Source organism: Zootoca vivipara, chromosome 2 (assembly GCF_965207765.1).
Source record: "Zootoca vivipara chromosome 2, rZooViv2.hap1.1, whole genome shotgun sequence".
Lineage (NCBI taxonomy): Eukaryota > Metazoa > Chordata > Lepidosauria > Squamata > Lacertidae > Zootoca > Zootoca vivipara.
In genome coordinates, this window is record NC_142584.1 from 86,058,411 (window position 1) to 86,075,501 (window position 17,091).

The window sequence follows — 17,091 nt, forward strand, 5'->3', positions numbered from 1 at the left end:
CATTGTGTGAAAGAGTTGTTTTTTAACGTGGTCACATTTCTCTGTGTACCATCTACTGCCATGTCCCCTACTTCAGTTCACCTGAGCATAACGCAAGTCATTTTGTTTCCACCAGCCCAAAGCAAAGGATGCAGCAGACCTATTTTTACCAGTTGTTGCTCAAGGCACATTTGCAGTAGATACATTTTAAATTTCAAAAACAGCTGTTTTGTGCCAAACTGCTCTTGTGCAAAAACAGCTGTATTAAAATCAAAAATTAAATTGGCCCTTCAGGAAGCATTTGTTCCTTTTGGTGGTCAACATGAATAGATGCTTATTTCCCGGTGTGGCTGTTCCCTGTATCGTTGTACTTTTAGTATATGTGTTATTGAAGCGAGCACTTTTATGTGTGGATGCACCATCCTAGAGGTATTGCAATACCAGGTTGATGCATGGAGTGGATGGAGCAAGCACCTATTCTTCTCCCAGCTCATAAAATCCATTAAATATATAGTCCTCAAATAGAGGACCTAACAACTGATAAGAACACATACCAAACTTGATCTTAGCCAAAAGCCCAAGAAGTGATAGGTGTGGCTATTTCTAATTGCTACATGTTGAGGGTACATTTGCAGAACATACATCAAATAATAATAATAATACGGAGGTTTTGTGCAAGAGCAGTCTTGTGCAAATTGTCAACATGAATAACCAAATAAATAATATGAACATGAATTGACAGCTAGAATATATAAACATAAATTGGGAGTGAAGGGAGATGGGAATGTGGAGGCAATGAGGTGACGTGCTAACCTAAGGACAAGGTGGAAGGAAAAAGCAATTTGAAAAGCTATCTAGGGAGCTGGATAAAAAGCTTCAGGGAATCCAACATTCCTGAACTGATAAAGGGGCTGTGATACGTTAGCATATGCAGCTAGCTCTGAAATCTTAGATAGCTGCTGCCAGTCAGTGTAGGCAATAATGAGCATTTTGATTGATCCCAATACAGTACTGAGCAAAATGGACCACTGGTCTGATTTGATATAAGCCAGCTTCCTCCACTCCTCTGAGTGTCTGTGCAAAGTGCATCATAAGAACATAAGAGTCCTATTGAATCAGGCCGAGGACCCATCTAGTCCAGCCCTCGGTTGTACATCCTGCTTTTCTGTTGGTGACTTATGAAATGCTAATTCACAAGGACTCTCGCTGCATGGCCAGTGTGTTTACATCTGAAATTGACATGCTCCTCTAGACTCAGAACCTGCCTAGTGATCCTGTGACTTATAAATAAAAACCCACCTGTGCCAGAAGTACCTGTTGATATTAAATATTTTGACAAAGTAACTGCACGTTCAGAAGGTGGGGGAGAACTCCCATTTGATTTAGCTGTCTTGTTTTCAGACTCATCTGTCAAAATGACAGGATATGGAGATGTATAGGCACTGCAAATGAGAACTTGTCAAGTGCTTTTCAAATTATTTGTCTATTAACTGCAACAGTGATTTTGGGCATTTGAGAGATTGTGTGTGTGACTCATTCCAACTCTGCTACTTTTCACGATCACAACAAAAGCCTTTGACTCTTGCAGTTTCTCTGGACGTTCATTTCAAAAGCCTTCAAGTTTCGATTGCAGCATTTGTCAAGCTGCTTTCAGTGCCCCAGGTGCCCGATCAGCTTGCTCCGCTGCTGATTATGTAGCACCTGTAACAGTGCCAGTACCGTAGATCAGCTGAATGGGCATATATGGGGTAAGCCAATCCCACAGGTAAACTGGCCCCAAGTTGTTAATAGACCAGAGAAAAGGTGCATCTTCAGGATTTGATGAAACCTGTGTAAGGAAGCTGTGAGACATCACTGGGAGGAAAGAATTCCACAATGTAGGAGCTGCCACAGTCAGCGCCTTCTTCTGGGTTAAGCACATGCACCCCAAACTTCTGAGAGCCCTGGGAGAGCTGATCTTAACACCCAAGAGAGTCTGCAGGGAACGAGGGGATCTTTCAGGTATTGAGGGACATAAATCGTTCAGGGCTTTAAACACGAATATAGGTAAAGGTAAAGGGACCCCTGACTATTAGGTCCAGTCGTGACCGACTCTGGGGTTGCACGCTCATCTCGCATTATTGGCCGAGGGAGCCGGCGTATAGCTTCCAGATCATGTGGCCAGCATGACAAAGCCGCTTCTGGCAAACCAGAGCAGCACATGGAAACGCCATTTACCTTCCCGCTGTAGCTGTTCCTATTTATCTACTTGCATTTTGACGTGCTTTCGAACTGCTAGGTTGGCAGGAGCTGGGACCGAGCAATGGGAGCTCACCCCGTCACAGGGTTTCGAACCGCCAACCTTCTGATCAGCAAGCCCTAGGCTCAGTGGTTTAACCCACCCCACCACCTGGGTCCCTGTAAACACGAATATGAGCATCTTGAATTGGTACCAGAAACCAGCTGGCAACCAATGCTATTTTAGGAGTTCTAAAGGGAACTCCAGCTAGCATTTTGGCTGCTGCATTTTGGACCAGTAAAAGTTTCCAAGTTGTCTCCAAGGTCAGCCCCACAAACAGCACATTGCAGAAATCCAGTCTGGAGTAGTCATGTACCAGCCAAGCAAAGCCTGTAAAGGAGAAACAAGGCTAAGTTCTTGCAGCTGGCTGACAAAGAGAAGCTGGGGAGGGAATGCCCTGAAGTTCACTGCTATAAGTTCTATGTCTTTTTTTTTTTTTTACTCCTGGGAAGCTAAAAGGCATCCATTGCAATGGTGGTCAGAACTCACATAATATAGTATCCTTGCCCTTAACTGACTTCTGGAGGTACTCTGGGAATTCTACATACGTACACAGATGGAGAATTATTTCTCTCCGTGATCATAAACTGAAATGGAGGCTTTAGGGTTTTATCTCTGCTAAACTCCTTCAGATGATGAGTCATTAAAATAATAATAATAAAGGGTTACTCAGTGCGGCACAACCCTAAAGAAGGTGCAGCCCATACTAATTATAATGATTTAACATGGAGGACAAGCCCTTCCAGCAGCATCTTCCTGTGTGGGGGGCAAAATTTCAGTGATAAGATTGGTTTCAAGTGAGTTGCAAGAGGTGCTAATTATACAGCTTGTCCCTGTCTTCTTAACCAAACTGGGGAACAGGGAGTTTGGAGAAATGTATAAAAGGTCACTGTGAAGAAACCTAACTATTTAGTGCTTCCTTTGCTGGTATTTCGATAAGTAAAACTTATTGGGAAACAAAGTTCACGACTGAAGGAGTATGGTTGGGACTTATTAATGTTGGACCTTAACAGTTGGGTGGACTCCATGTGCCTTAAATGCCATAATATATGCGCCTCAAAAGTGTGCTGACTGGGGGGAAAGTTCTTCGTCCCTCTCCCATCTTCCCAGCTGCCTCTCTCTTCATGGCAACACAGACACTGGAGCCAGCCCAGCGGCCTTCCCCCTCTTCCCAGATGCACTTTTTGCTCTCTGGCTCTGATCTTTGTCTGACACAAGGACACAAGCAATACGTTTTCAGCTTCTTTAGATCTGGTGGGGGTTGGCCCAAATAGGGCACTGCCTCACAAACCTCTGTCTGCCCCCACTAAATGCCCAGTCCAAGGGTGGCCCTGCCTGTTGCCTTCTTCCTCCTCATTGTTGCCCTTGCAGGAAGAGGGGTGGGGAATTAGTTGGCTCTGTCTGTGATTGGCTCTGGTTCCAGCTCCTGTTGGCCTCTCTGCCTTTTGCCCTATGAGTCCCAATGGACACCACCCACCTCTGTTTAGGTCCCAGGTTTGTTACATCCCAGTTTTCATCACCCCCCCCCCCCAGTCATTGTTGCTGGCTGGGGTTGATGGGATCTGGAGTCTAACAATGCTTGAGTGGTTCTCCAATTCTCTTTTCAAGAGTGGACAGCCAGTTGCTTCTGAGAAGCTTATGACATCCATTCCTTTTTGCTCGTCCTCAGCATCCGACATTTCAAAGTACATTGCCTCTCAGTGTGGAAGTTCCATTTATCTACCATAGCTAAATACTGTGATGTTAGACTTCCCTCTGAGGCTGGGGATTTCTGTAGGGTTGCCAGACTCAATAGAGGACAGGAGAGCAGGGCAATTAAAGGCACAGAAGTCCTGTCCTCTATTGAGTCTGGCAACCCTAGGATTCTGCTTCCACAGCTCTGGCTGCTCATCAGCCACCTGGGTCCACTCCTCCATGCTATCTGGGGTGCCAACTTGAATAAAATATTGAGGGGGGTAAAGCCCCACTCTGCATAATTGATCACATGACATGGCACACATTGAATGACAATGCCTATCAACTTGGGGGGAGGACAACCCCCCTCAAATATTTTATAGAGGGGGCTGAAAGGACCTCAGTCCCTACGAGTTGGCTTCTATGGAAGAGGACATGTCTGGTTTCCATTCAGTGGTATCAAGCAAGAGGTCCATTCTTTTCCATTCATTCAGCTGAGGAGCAAGGCTGGTGCTTCTCGGCCTGCTTCATAAATTAGCAGCTCAGTTGAAATTGCTAAAGCTGGGCTGGTGTGGTCCAGCAGCATTCTTCTTGGGCTCTTATGCCTTGCCTGGGACCATCCTCAGAACTTGGTGGACCTGCTGCCTCGTGTCTGCACCCCTGTGGTTCCCTGTGGTCTGCTTCAGAGGTCAGCCCTTTTCAAGGTGCCCTGAGTGCCTTTGGACTCTCATCATAGCCTAGATGAGATATGGGATATGCCCCAAGCCAATTTTCAGTGTCCTGATTCTTTGATGTTCTCTGAATGTGATGGCTCAAAACACTGGTGATGGGACAGACCTAGCTATCCTATATGTACAGATGTGGGGAACCTGCCCCCTGTGGGCTGTTAATAATACAAATCAATAAAGCAGTGTGCACTTATTCTGTGGTGTTGCTATAGTGTCTTTTTCTTCTTCAAAACATTGCTTTCCCCTGCAGTGGAAGGATGGCAATTTAATAAGAGGAAAACACAGGTCTGCAGCTCCTGAGCACATGTTTAACCATTATCATGCAATTACACTAATTAGGCATTGGAACAGAATGGATTAAGACTGTCCCACCTCTATCTTCTGGGGGTTTAGGTTGCCAGCTGGCAACAGCTTCTAGGTGGCAGCTTGACTATAATGGGGCTGCAACGTGTCGTTTGGATTATTACTTGGTTCTTTCCGATCACATGGAGTATTTTCATGCAATCAGTGTGCCTTCCTTGCACCAGGCTGATCTCAGGGCATTTGTGGTCGGTGGAGACTAGAACTAAATTAGTATATCTTAGTTTTATAACATGCAGGGCCTCCCCACCCAATATCTACACAGTTTGAAGGCCAAAATATTGTGTTCTTTATTTAGCAACACACTCCGTTTCTCATTTATGAATCGCTTCCTATAACCTCTAATATACCAATAGAGGCTTGAGTTAATAGTATCTGGAGTATTGCTCTATCAGAACACCTCACATACCACCAGCGATTAATCAAGGGCATCTCCCCCCCAAATACCTTTGGTCTCCCTTTTTCTCTTTTATTGAAGAAGAACAGGATATTTGAATGCTATCATCATCACAGAGGTGTCTGTAAAAATGTTAGCTTTTTTTCTTTTTTAAAAAAGGAACCTACCTGTTTGTTAAGTCTGACACCAGAGGTCCTTCTCTAAATATCCCTGCCACTCTGTAGGCTTTCTTAATAATAATTACTATTATTTATAAGCTACCACGTGACTAGGTTGCCCAGAGAGCCACGTTTTAGAGGTTTTCAGAAAAAAGATTGCCCAGGATTTTAACTGGTTTTATACCTACTGCTTTTTGAATTTTTACCGTTGCTACGATAAATGCTTTTGTTTCTGATATTTTTGATCCGTTTTATATTTGTTTATGGTTCTCTCTTGTAGGCTATCTTGAAAATCTTCTAGATTAACAAAATTATGTTTAAAAACATGAACAGCTTCCTATGAAGCAACTGGATCTTCCTTCCAGTAAGACCCAGAATCATTTTCATTCTTCATGAAGGCCCTGCAACAAAATGTTGCAGTGTGGAATGTTCCTGTTCATGGTTCTAGTGAGCCAGCCAGGTCTTCTTCCAAAATGCTGCATTCTGTTCTTCCTCCCCTCTGGTTTTCTGCTTTAACCCCTTCAACGGTAGCCACTTGGACCACTCCTTGGGCTGTTTTTGCAGGAGGATTCCCTTGAAATCTCCCAAGCATGTTGATACCTGCTGTGTGTTCCTCGGTGGCATTTTGGGGCTACAGTCCTGTTGGCAATCACCAGTTGAACCAGCCATTTAGAAGGAGAGGTGAAGAACCAATGGTCTTGTATGGTGCTATTGGATCAATCAAAATGCTAAGCAAGCTATGCAGAGCGGAACAGCAGAAAAACTGGGGAGGTGGCTATTTTGGGAAGTAATCTAGGTCACCTGAGACTGGCAAGCATTCGGGAGATCACAGCTACCTACCTAACCCTGCATGGTGAGTTTCATCTAGGGGCGGGGAAGAAATTCAATTCAGTTTGCATTTAAAGGTGAATCAACTTAATTCTCTCTTTCCAAAGCAATACGCAAACCAAAATACAGTGATCCTTGACAGATAGCACTTCTCTGAATTTTGCAAAGCAGTTTTCCAGCAAAGTAATGTGCACAAAAATGCATATACTACGGTAAAGTGTGCATACAAATACATGTATTAGTGGAAATAGGAAACAAAAATGCCTGGTATTAGGGGGAAATGCTTTGCAAAAATGTGTGTATTAGGAGAAAATTGCACTAAAATGCTTACAAATTTTCATGAAGATTTAAATATATTGCAAACCAATTTGGACAACTGAATTTAAGATTGGGGAAAAATGAGAAACAGAGAGAAAATGAAATAGGCATATTTGCCTATCTCTAGTTACGCGCGAAGTTCAGCATGAACTCCTTTTAAAACTTTCCACAGTTCAGCAAGGAGGACTGTTGCCCTTATCATGTGAATAAAAAGCTGATGCCATAATCTGTGGGGCTGCCATGTTCTTAGCTGCATGCTTCTTTGCACACTGATGGATTTCAGAACAGTGTGGGTGGCTCTCCGTCTCTATGGATTTCTAAGAATGCGGGGAGGACAGAGAAAAAACCATTGCACCGCCTGGGGAGAATTCTGTGACTTGGGGTATTAAATGCCTAAAATAAACCAAAGAAAGTCTTTAATCTCCCTCTAATTAGCAAGCCATCCCGCATGAAAGAGTCTTTTGAAAGCCAGTTTGGTTATGCATTACTTCATCATCTTCCTGTGATGTTTATAATTGTTGTATGTAAAAGTTCTGTGCATATTTACCTGGTTTTGACCCAAATAAAAAAGAAAAAGGCATGCATTTATTCAGTTACAAGCTTCTATCTACCTTTGTCTGTGTGTGTGCCCCCCCCCATGGAAAATTCAAGGCTGGCTGGTGCAACTTGTCACTCCATCGTGTTGAAATTCCTTCCCCTCTACTATGCTGTGCATTCCCAGTACTAGTTTTTGAAGCCTCATTCACACGACGATATACGCATTACGCAATCCATATTGATCCTGTAGCTTCTTGACAAATACTGCCATTTGATGCATGTTTCAGAATGGTGTCAACATTTGAGAGAGCTGTCACGCATGCGCAGATGAGTGCCCATGTGCATACAACTTCATGAATAGTAGCAGGGGCAAGGAAACCAAAAAGGTTGTGCACATCAGGTGAAGACATCCCCACCCACCTCTCTCCCTCTCTGACATGAACAACTCTGCAAATGTGGCTTGAAATGCAGCAGGGGAGGAGAAGACCACATTCTCTTTTAAATTGAAAATGCGAATATACCTGCATACAAGCCTCTTACTTCCAAAGGATGTCAGTTACTGGGAAAGAGGCGGGTTTTGCTCTGAAAAGCAGTGTGTGTGTGTGTGTGTGTGTGTGTGTGTGTGTGTGTGTGTGTGTGTAGAATATCAAAACCAGTCATAATTCACCACCACCACCACCCAACTGCATTGACATTACTCGTAGATCAGGCTGCCTCTTAGAATAGATTAAAGGTAAAGGTACCCCTGACCGTTATGTCCAGTTGCAGACGACTCTGGGGTTGCGGCACTCATCTCGCTCTATAGGCTGAGGGAGCCGGCGTTTGTCGGCAGACAGTTTCCGGGTCATGTGGCCAGCATGACTAAGCCGCTTCTGGCGAACCAGAGCAGCGCACGGAAATGCTAATACCTTCCCGCCGGAGTGGTACCTATTTATCTACTTGCCTTTGACGTGCTTTCGAACTGCTAGGTTGGCAGGAGCAGGGACTGAGCAACGGGAGCTCACCCCGTCGCGGGGATTTGAACCACCAACCTTCTGATCATCAAGCCCTAGGCTCTGTGGTTTAGACTGACAATTCAGAAGTGCTGGGTTGTATTCAGCAATGTCATTCCACACACACAGTAGACCTCCGTTTGCACAACAGACCTTTCCTCTCCTCTCTCCTGCATCCCCTGTGACGGACAGACCACTGGGTCATCATCCTGGAGACCCTTAGCCAATCATGCCAGGGAGGAGAAATGGAAAATCAGGAGAGATTGAGGATGTAAATGGAGATTTTGACAGTTTAACTGGCAGATAAGGGCTGGCTACAGAAGTAGCTAGTTGTGCTTAGGGGTTTGTCAGGCAGAACAAATCTGTTTAATTTCCTCAGGTGGAGGGAAAGGACCTAGAAAGGGGCTAGAGGTGCTTTAACAAGAAGGCTAAAAGTGGTTAGCCATTCTAGGAGAAGATCGTTTTAACAGAGACTGTTTTGTTGTGGATAATTATTAGTAAAGTTCTTGTTTAAACCTAAAACAGCATCTCCGACACACAAAAAAAGTACTGTGCCTTTGATAGTGAAGCCCTAAAGCTTCATCCCGCTTTGGGGTTTTGTTAATAAAAATACAGTTTTCATTTCCATGTTGCCTCAGCTTTAATTTATACCCAGTTCAGGGAATAAATTGTTACAGGAACCCCCAATATGAAGAGTGCTTGCTGCAGGTTTGCATTCTATGCTGCCACATATAGAGAATCCCTTAATTCTCAGTGGTTTTAGAAGGGAGTGATCAAGGGGAAATCACCTCAGACTTGGTCATGTTGCCCCACTCCCATTTTCACTGAGGGAGTGTCACACACACACACACACACACACATCCTGGAGCAGAATTTGGGGGCTCACAAGGAGAAGGGGAGGAAAGGAAAGGAAGGGGAAGCAAGCAGAAGTGCACTCATGCAGCACTGGATACAACCCATTACTTTCTTATAGCAAAACATTTGGCCTCTGTCTTGTTCAGCAGCTCAGGTATGAATCAAAGGATGATATTCACAAATATGTATCTCTATACAGTGTAATAACAAGGCCCCACCCCCCAAAACATCCTTCTTCTCAAAAGCTTTGACCCCCCCAAACCAACGTTGATGATTTCTTTTAAGGAGGATGCTAGCTAGTTTAAGTATGTTCATTCTGGGGTTTTTTTTATTCATCATACACAAGCAGAAAGTTTCAGAAAACTCTATTTCTACACAAAGCAACCTTCCACACCAATAATAAACCACTGCTATATACAAACATGTAGTCATCACCACACACAAGTTTTGACTTTAAAAAATTCTGTTTTCTTCCATCACAGTTTGGGTTGATTATTTTTCTTTTTTAAATTCAAGAGGGCATTGATCATTTGGCACATTGTTTATTTGCTTTTGTATGACCAAAAAGGATAACTGAACAGGGGAGCACTGTTAATGATGGATATTTATTTGTTTGTTTATGGTAAATAAACACCTTTTTTCTACAGAAATTGAAAACATTCCTTTTTGGGATAACAGGCAAACCTCTCCATATTTTAAATGATAATCCACATAATGAGACAAAGACGCCTGCTTGCTGCAATTTAAAATATTTATTGTAATTAATCCTTATTTGGAAACAAAGTGAGGCATTGATTCAAAGACAGCATACCCAGGCCCTGTGAGAATTCTCAGCTGTGGATTTCCCAAACAAAACCGTGCACTACTATGAGTCACTTTTAGGGCAAAGGATACTAGCAAATGTCAGATTTGCTAAATAGGCATGCCATTCCTCTATGCACATTAATCCTGTTCATTAGCAAGATATCAGTCCAATCCACCTTAGGCAGCATAGAGAAGGCAGTGGCTGTTCACAATCCCCTATCATCAAGACCACTTGAAAGCAGCATAGCCACAAGGAGAATAGCTAGAGGCCCTGCATAAAAAGTTCCAGAACAGGAAAAGTAGTTTCATGGAACCTGTGTGGATATGGATGCAATGCACTTATAAAGGTTGGGGAATACTGACCCCAGTCAGAAATCTACACACACACTGATGTTTCTTATATTTGTGGATCAGGCTCCTTGTGGATTTTTTTCTTCATTGCAATAGTGTTTGGACCATCGTGGTCCTTGCTGCCTGCATGACGAGTCATCTCGCCAGTGCATAAAATGGTTTCCCTTTTAGAAGAAAAAGCAAACCACTCTGTCCACTTCGCATTGGACAATGATGAGTGGCCTCTGTGATGAACAGGCTAAGCTGTCCATGTGGCCAGAGTCCTGCCCTAAGCCCTCCCTCTATCCACAGGCTTTCACGTTACTTCCACATGGGGGCATGCCCATTGGCGTACGTTTGCTGGAAGCACTTCCCAATTTTCAGGATTAAAAGGGACCTGCAGCTGATTCTGGCACTGTGTTTCTCTGGCTGAAGCCCCATAGAAGGAAATGCTAGACAAAAACAGCAAACAACATACTCAGAGATGAGTATGAGGCGTGCTGTTTGCAAACCCCTTTGGAGCTGGATTGCCAGTTGCAAGCATCAAGAAGACTGACATCTGACTACCCTTGCGTTGGGATGGGTTTTGTCCCATATTAACCTTTGGCCTACACAAGAAATGAAACATCGGAATCATCCTTTACTAACACGTTCCATTTTAAGCATGTGGGGGGTGAGCCTGGCCACGTGCCTCTCAAGGGGTGGGGGTTGGGGCACGATGTCCCATGCTTAAAATGAAATTCGCATGTCCATGCATTGCTAAATCTGGACCATAGCCACCAGGAAGGAGCACACTATAAAGAATCACCCGCGAAGTGGGTTTCAGCAAGCAGAAAGTAAAGAAGAAGAAAAAAGGGTTATGGGTGGAACATTGAATGGTTGGGAGAAATCGTTCGGAGGAATGAAAACAACGAGAAAGCACACACCCTGGCCACGTCTCATTCCTCTTCCTCCACCGCACCATCCCATGAAGACCTTCTTCCGGGATGTTGCCGCTTCTCGTCGAGGCGGCCCTTGCTTACGTTATCGAGCAACTCTAGCAGCAAGCTGCCTTTGCTACATTCAAAGGAATCCTGGGGCTCGCAGGGGACAGTAGTGTAGTCTGGGTTCTCTGCATCCACCAGGTACCTCTTGCCTGGATGCTGCCGTTTCTCCAAGTTCTGCTCGCCCTCATCGATCTCCTCCTCCCAGCTCCTCTTGCCAGGGTGCTGCCGTTTGCTGTAAGTTAGGTACCTCCTGCCTGGATGTTGCCTTTTGGAGAATTCATCCAGATAAGCTAGCTGGCTGCTGCTAGGCAGGTCAAGGTATTGTTCTCGCAGGTAACTCCTGCCTGGGTGCTGGCTCTTCTGCACTTCCAAGTAGGGATCAAATTCACCCTCTTCCTCTCTTTTCCCAGGGTGCTGGCGCTTCATCGTTTCTCCGTAAGATTCATCATCCACATCTTCCCTTTTCCCGGGATGCTGCTTCTTTTCTAGATCATAGAGAGATCTCTTTCCAGGGTGCTGCCTTTTCGAGATCCAGTCTGGCTGAAAAGCTCCTGGCTCTGCCCAAGGAAATGAACAGCATTAAAACACGCCAAGAATAACGTTGTTAGTGACTGAAAGGGAGCATTTGTTTATTTAACACCAATCAGATGCTGCCTGAATGTTATAAAACCTCTCAACAGTTTACAAAAAAAGCCCACACCATTAATTTAACACCAATTAAATTAACTGTATCAATAACATAAGGTTAAAAATAGGTATTCGAAACATTCCAAAGGTAATTAAAACCAACAGTATGCTTAGAAAATTAAAGTGCATGATAGCATTCTACATATCTGGATAGCCTTGCCCCAAAGCTGTCAAGTGGATCTATTTGGGAGTCAGACAATCCTGAAACATTCAGCAAATTTGTCTGCAATGTGCATATGCTAATTTATATGTATCTAATATAATTTATATGCATCTGGGGATGTCTACTATATTTTTCCTACTATACACATTTTTATATGCAGCTTTACACAATATGCACACTTTTGCCAAGTGATTTCCCCTTATATAATGCATTTTGTATGCTGTTTTCACTAATGTATGCATTTAAATGCATGCAAATGCATGCATTAACCCCCCCCCTTGTATTTATGCATTTGTGTACACATTACTTGGCTGAAGAACTGCACTGCAAAATTCTATAAAGGGAAAATTTGAAGGATGGTTGTGTTTCAGTTCTTGTATTGCTTCAGAACCTGCGAATGTTGTTAAGATAGCCTGTAAATGTGAACTGAATTGTCCCTTCTCTCTCTCAGTGCTCCCATACGATCCATTGTCGTTCTAGTGTGTTGTCTGAATAATCCTTCTGCATTTCTTTACACTTAACCCACAGTGACTTCTAGTATGTGTGAATGATACCTTGTGGACACATCATGCGGATGCTGCAAAAACCATGCATGCACAAGGAGCACTAATTCCACAATAAACACCCATTTGTAAGCTCCCTGAGATATTCCTTTTTCACAATTATCTGGGAATGGAATTGAAGTGGAAGTAACATCTTTCCCCGTGGTCAAGATCCTTCTCTTAGGTGGATCCAACTGGTGTTCTTGCTTAAGTGACCAAAAACCAAAAAAATCTGTGCAGTTTCCATCGAACAATATAAAACTGTTATTAATAATACACACCCCCAATCAACAAACACTAAAAGAAAGAATACAATACTGGTGTTTGGATAGGCCAGCTGAAACAATAAGGTGTTTAGAAGGCTTTTTAAAACAGTATAGCATGGGTGCCTGCCCCAATGTTAATTGTTGAGAGAACATATTTGGAAAGTTGCAGTCAGATGCAGCGGACCCATCACACAGCTGCAGCCCCAGAACAGACCAGTCTCTCACGCATAGGAAGGTTAACTCATGTTCTTCCAGGAACATAGGATGCAGCTTTATGCTGAGTCGGACCATCAGTTCATCTAGCTCAGTAGTATTTACACCAGAAGTGGGCAGGTTTCAGGTGGGCAGGATCTACTTTGTTTTTTACTAGAACCAGCCATAAAGGTAAAGGGACCGCTGACCATTAGGTCCAGTCGTGACCGACTCTGGGGTTGCGCGCTCATCTTGCATTATTGGCCGAGGGAGACGGTGTATAGCTTCCAGGTCATGTGGCCAGCATGACAAAGCCACTTCTGGCAAACCAGAGCAGCACATGGAAATGCCGTTTACCTTCCCGCTGTAGCGGTTCCTATCTATCTACTTGCATTTTGACGTGCTTTCGAACTGCTAGGTTGGCAGGAGCTGGGACCAAACAATGGGAGCTCACCCCGTCACAGGGATTCGAACCACCGACCTTCTGATCAGCAAGCCCTAGGCTCAGTGGTTTAACCACAGCGCCACCTGGGTCCCTTGAACCAGCCATATCCAGGTGCAAAACAGGGATAGTGGTCATGGCGGGGGGGGGGGGCACACAGAAGAAAGAAGCAACATCACTCTCAGCACAGGAAATCTGTTTTCACTATCGCACTTCTGCTAGCAGTCCTCTTATTCCAAAAGTCCATCTCTGGACAGAACTCCTTGATGATCCCATGTGCAAAATGATTTAGTTAGTGCATAGGAAGAAGGGAAGGCAACTTTGAAAAGGACAAGGGGTTTACCATAATGCTGTTAACACAACAAGCTAAATACAGCCCTAAGTTTTTGCTTCTCCGGTTGCAGCGTCCAACAGCCCTCTCTTAACCAACAGTCTGCCCTCAACTTCTGCAGGTCTCCCTGTGTCACTATATATTGTTAACTGCACAGTTGATCCCATCCTACAAACTGCCCATCCCTGTTCTCCACTGACTGGCAGGGTTTTGTCAGCCATACCTGGATATGCCATAGATTGAACCAGAGACCAGTGTGCACATACTGAAAGTAATAGTGCCTCTTTCCTAGAGAGGCCAGTATGAAATGGAACTCAGTGGACAAGGGAGCAAAAATGTGATTTAATAATGAATCGCCCGCATCCCAGCATGCAGCAATTGAGGAAGGTGCCTCTTCTTCCTAACAACTGTCATTAAATTCCCTAAACATCAACATACACACACACTTTGAGGCCCTTTATGGCCAGGGAAGTGGCATATAAACAAATACAGCCATGAACTTCAGCTACTGCCAAGGTACACCATTTACCTTTGTTGGGATCTTCTTTGTCATTGTCCACCTTCTTCAAAATGGACTTCAAGATGATGTTTTCTGCCCTTTGGAGGATGCCATCCAGATTGCTCTTTCCCTCGTTCTCCACCCCCTCTGGAAACGGCTGCCCCACGTTGACACAGACGCTGGCAAAAGCCAAGGAGAGCAGCAGCAGGAGCCGCTGGACCGATGTCATCATGGGACGGAAGGTCCTGCAGGTAAAACAGGGTGGCAGAGAATGGAGCAGATATGGAAAGAAATGCAGTATTCCAGATAATGCAAAGGAACATGAAACGTCCGGGAGCTAAATGCAAGCTTTCCTGCCGTCATCTAGGTCTACTGAAGTTGCCCATGGAAATGGATGCTTGTCCCTTTAGATATTCTAGATGCACTCTCACTTTACTTGAAGATCTTCAAATGAATTTGGATGTTTGCCTTTGAGCAAACACAAGGACTGACCCAATATGAGAGCAAATGCTGGTGGTATTTTAACACATTCATTCAATGATGGAACACACACACACACCTTTATCATCTATCTATCTATCTATCTATCTATCTATCTATCTATCTATCTATCTCTATCTATCTATCTATCTATCTATCTATCTATCTATCTATCTATCTAATTTCACCCCCAGCAGTGAGCTTTTTAAGTGGCCAAAGAGCTAACTCTATGTAACCTACACACAGTGCTTTTTTTCTTTAAAAAAATGTTTAGGTGTACTCTCATTTTGACTCAAGAAAATCACCATTTTATACTTCAAATCAGGAAAAATAAATACAGTAAATTGACAAAAGCTCAAAGATTCACAAAATGTTCAGGGGTATGCATACCCCTGCGTACCCCCAGAAAAAAGTACCTGCACTGCTTACACATATCCGAAGTTATATATAAAATCTTTGCTTCCAACATTGGCTTAGATTTTGTTTTGTAGTATATATTTGAAAATGCAAAAATGTTTAAAATACAGTTATCAGCATATAATTATTATAGCTTGCATAAAAATTGTTTCTTAAAGGGCTGTTTTAAACCAGTACATTGTTCTAGCTTTAATGAAAGTCCATTTTTATTTTGGCTTTTTGCTGTTTATTTTCTAATAGCCCTCAAAACATTTTTAATGAAGCAACGTTAATACCTTGAATAAAAACTACACCTCAATGTCATTTTATATTTTGTCTAATAACTTAATGAAATGTATTTTAGCATGCTGGAAAAGGAAACAAAAACATAATGTGATAGCTTTTAATGTAATGGCAACTGTTTTATATTTTTAAATCTGGTATCTGGCAACCTAGCAATGGTTATTTTAAGGCACCCACTTTAATCAAATCAGAGTTATTAAAAAAACACAACCATAATGCTTTGCTAGTAAATGAAATATATGCATTCTTCTTTAAAGTTTTATAAAGCTATAACTCAAATTCAGAGCAGGCATTTCCCTTTAATAAATAGCAAAAAAAATTATAACAATGAAGATCATAATTGAAGAAAATCTGTATCTTAGTGTACAGACTTGTGAGGTGTTGCTTAGTTTCATCCTTCATCAGAAGGGAGAACTTTAGCCAGACAGCCTAGCAAATGAATCTAAATGAAAATTACCTTCTGCCCCGATGCTTTATTCCTTTGCTGAGGTTACCAAAGAGTTTTTTTCCAAGCTCACTGTATTTCTGCAGCTATTCACACGTCTGAGCTTTGAAACTGTCCTTTCTCCTTTGAATCACATCAGCTCTCCAACAGAACTGCTCCTGAGTTCCCTTTGGTGGGTGAGCTCTTCCCTTCTTATACAGTGCTGTCTCTAGACACATTATGCAAATAGCCGTGAGGGAACTAACGTATGTGATGCGTTGTGTGTCTCCCCCACATACACCCTTCCCCTTTCATTGATGTCAGTGATCTGAAAATTGAATGCACATTAAAATTCCTACGGTTATTAAGTGACCTCACGATGCTACTTTTTTGCTTCTTCCTTTGTTTCGGAAAACAGCATTAAATGAGAGAGAGAAAAGTTTGCGTCTTATATAAAAGGCTCATGAGCATCAGGTTAAGGAAGGGTTATGAGTCACCACTAAAGGGCTCAATTCAACATGCAATGCAAACAAGTGTAAAATGATGCGTGTCAGGGCAAAAAACCTCTGTTGGCATCCATCTGTCTTGGAAGACCATGGATGAGTGCACCTTTGGGAGCCAAGTTCAATGGTCAGAGACTTACAGCGCCTGCTGTGGCTGTAGAGACCGATACAGGAGAGACATGTTTTATTGCAGCTGGGGCAGATGAAGGTGTCTGGTTTCTCTGCTACAGGGGCACCATGGGGTTCCTCTCTCTGCGTTCCTCCCAGTGGTCATTCCTTCTTCAGACACTGCTGTGGATACACAACCTGACTGGTTGTCTCCAGGTGCTGCAATCGTCTGTAAGAGATTCCCACACGGCAGGGTTAATGTTGCCAGCCTTCATGTCACATCGGCAGACATCTTTGTAACACAGAGCTGGTCTGCCAACAGGCCTAGGGCTCAAAGCTACCTCCCCATAAAGCACTTCCTTGGGGATCCTGCCATCTTCCATTCTGTGTACATGACCAAGCCAGCGTGGATATAGCTGAGACAGGAGCGCAAACACACTGGCAATGTGGGCTTGAGGGAGCACATATTTGTTTGAGACTCTGTCCTGCCATGTGATGCCCAAACTCTTCCTGATGCAGCGCATGTGGAAG

General features: G+C 43.5%; 1 protein-coding gene and 1 pseudogene across 1 annotated transcript; both read right to left on the reverse strand.

Moving 5' to 3' along the window:
- Positions 1–387: 387 nt before the first annotated feature.
- On the reverse strand, positions 388–568 carry LOC118081614 (U2 spliceosomal RNA; annotated as a pseudogene).
- A 9,062-nt stretch (positions 569–9,630) lies between these two features.
- TRH (thyrotropin releasing hormone) lies at positions 9,631–16,137 on the reverse strand. The gene is made up of 3 exons (XM_088663299.1): positions 15,983–16,137; positions 14,377–14,591; positions 9,631–11,781 (listed from the first exon to the last, which is right to left on the reverse strand). Exons 2-3 carry the CDS (start codon positions 14,576–14,578, stop codon positions 11,177–11,179), a joined length of 807 nt encoding a protein of 268 aa, XP_088519425.1. The 5' UTR covers positions 14,579–14,591; positions 15,983–16,137; the 3' UTR covers positions 9,631–11,176.
- Between the last annotated feature and the right edge of the window lie 954 nt (positions 16,138–17,091).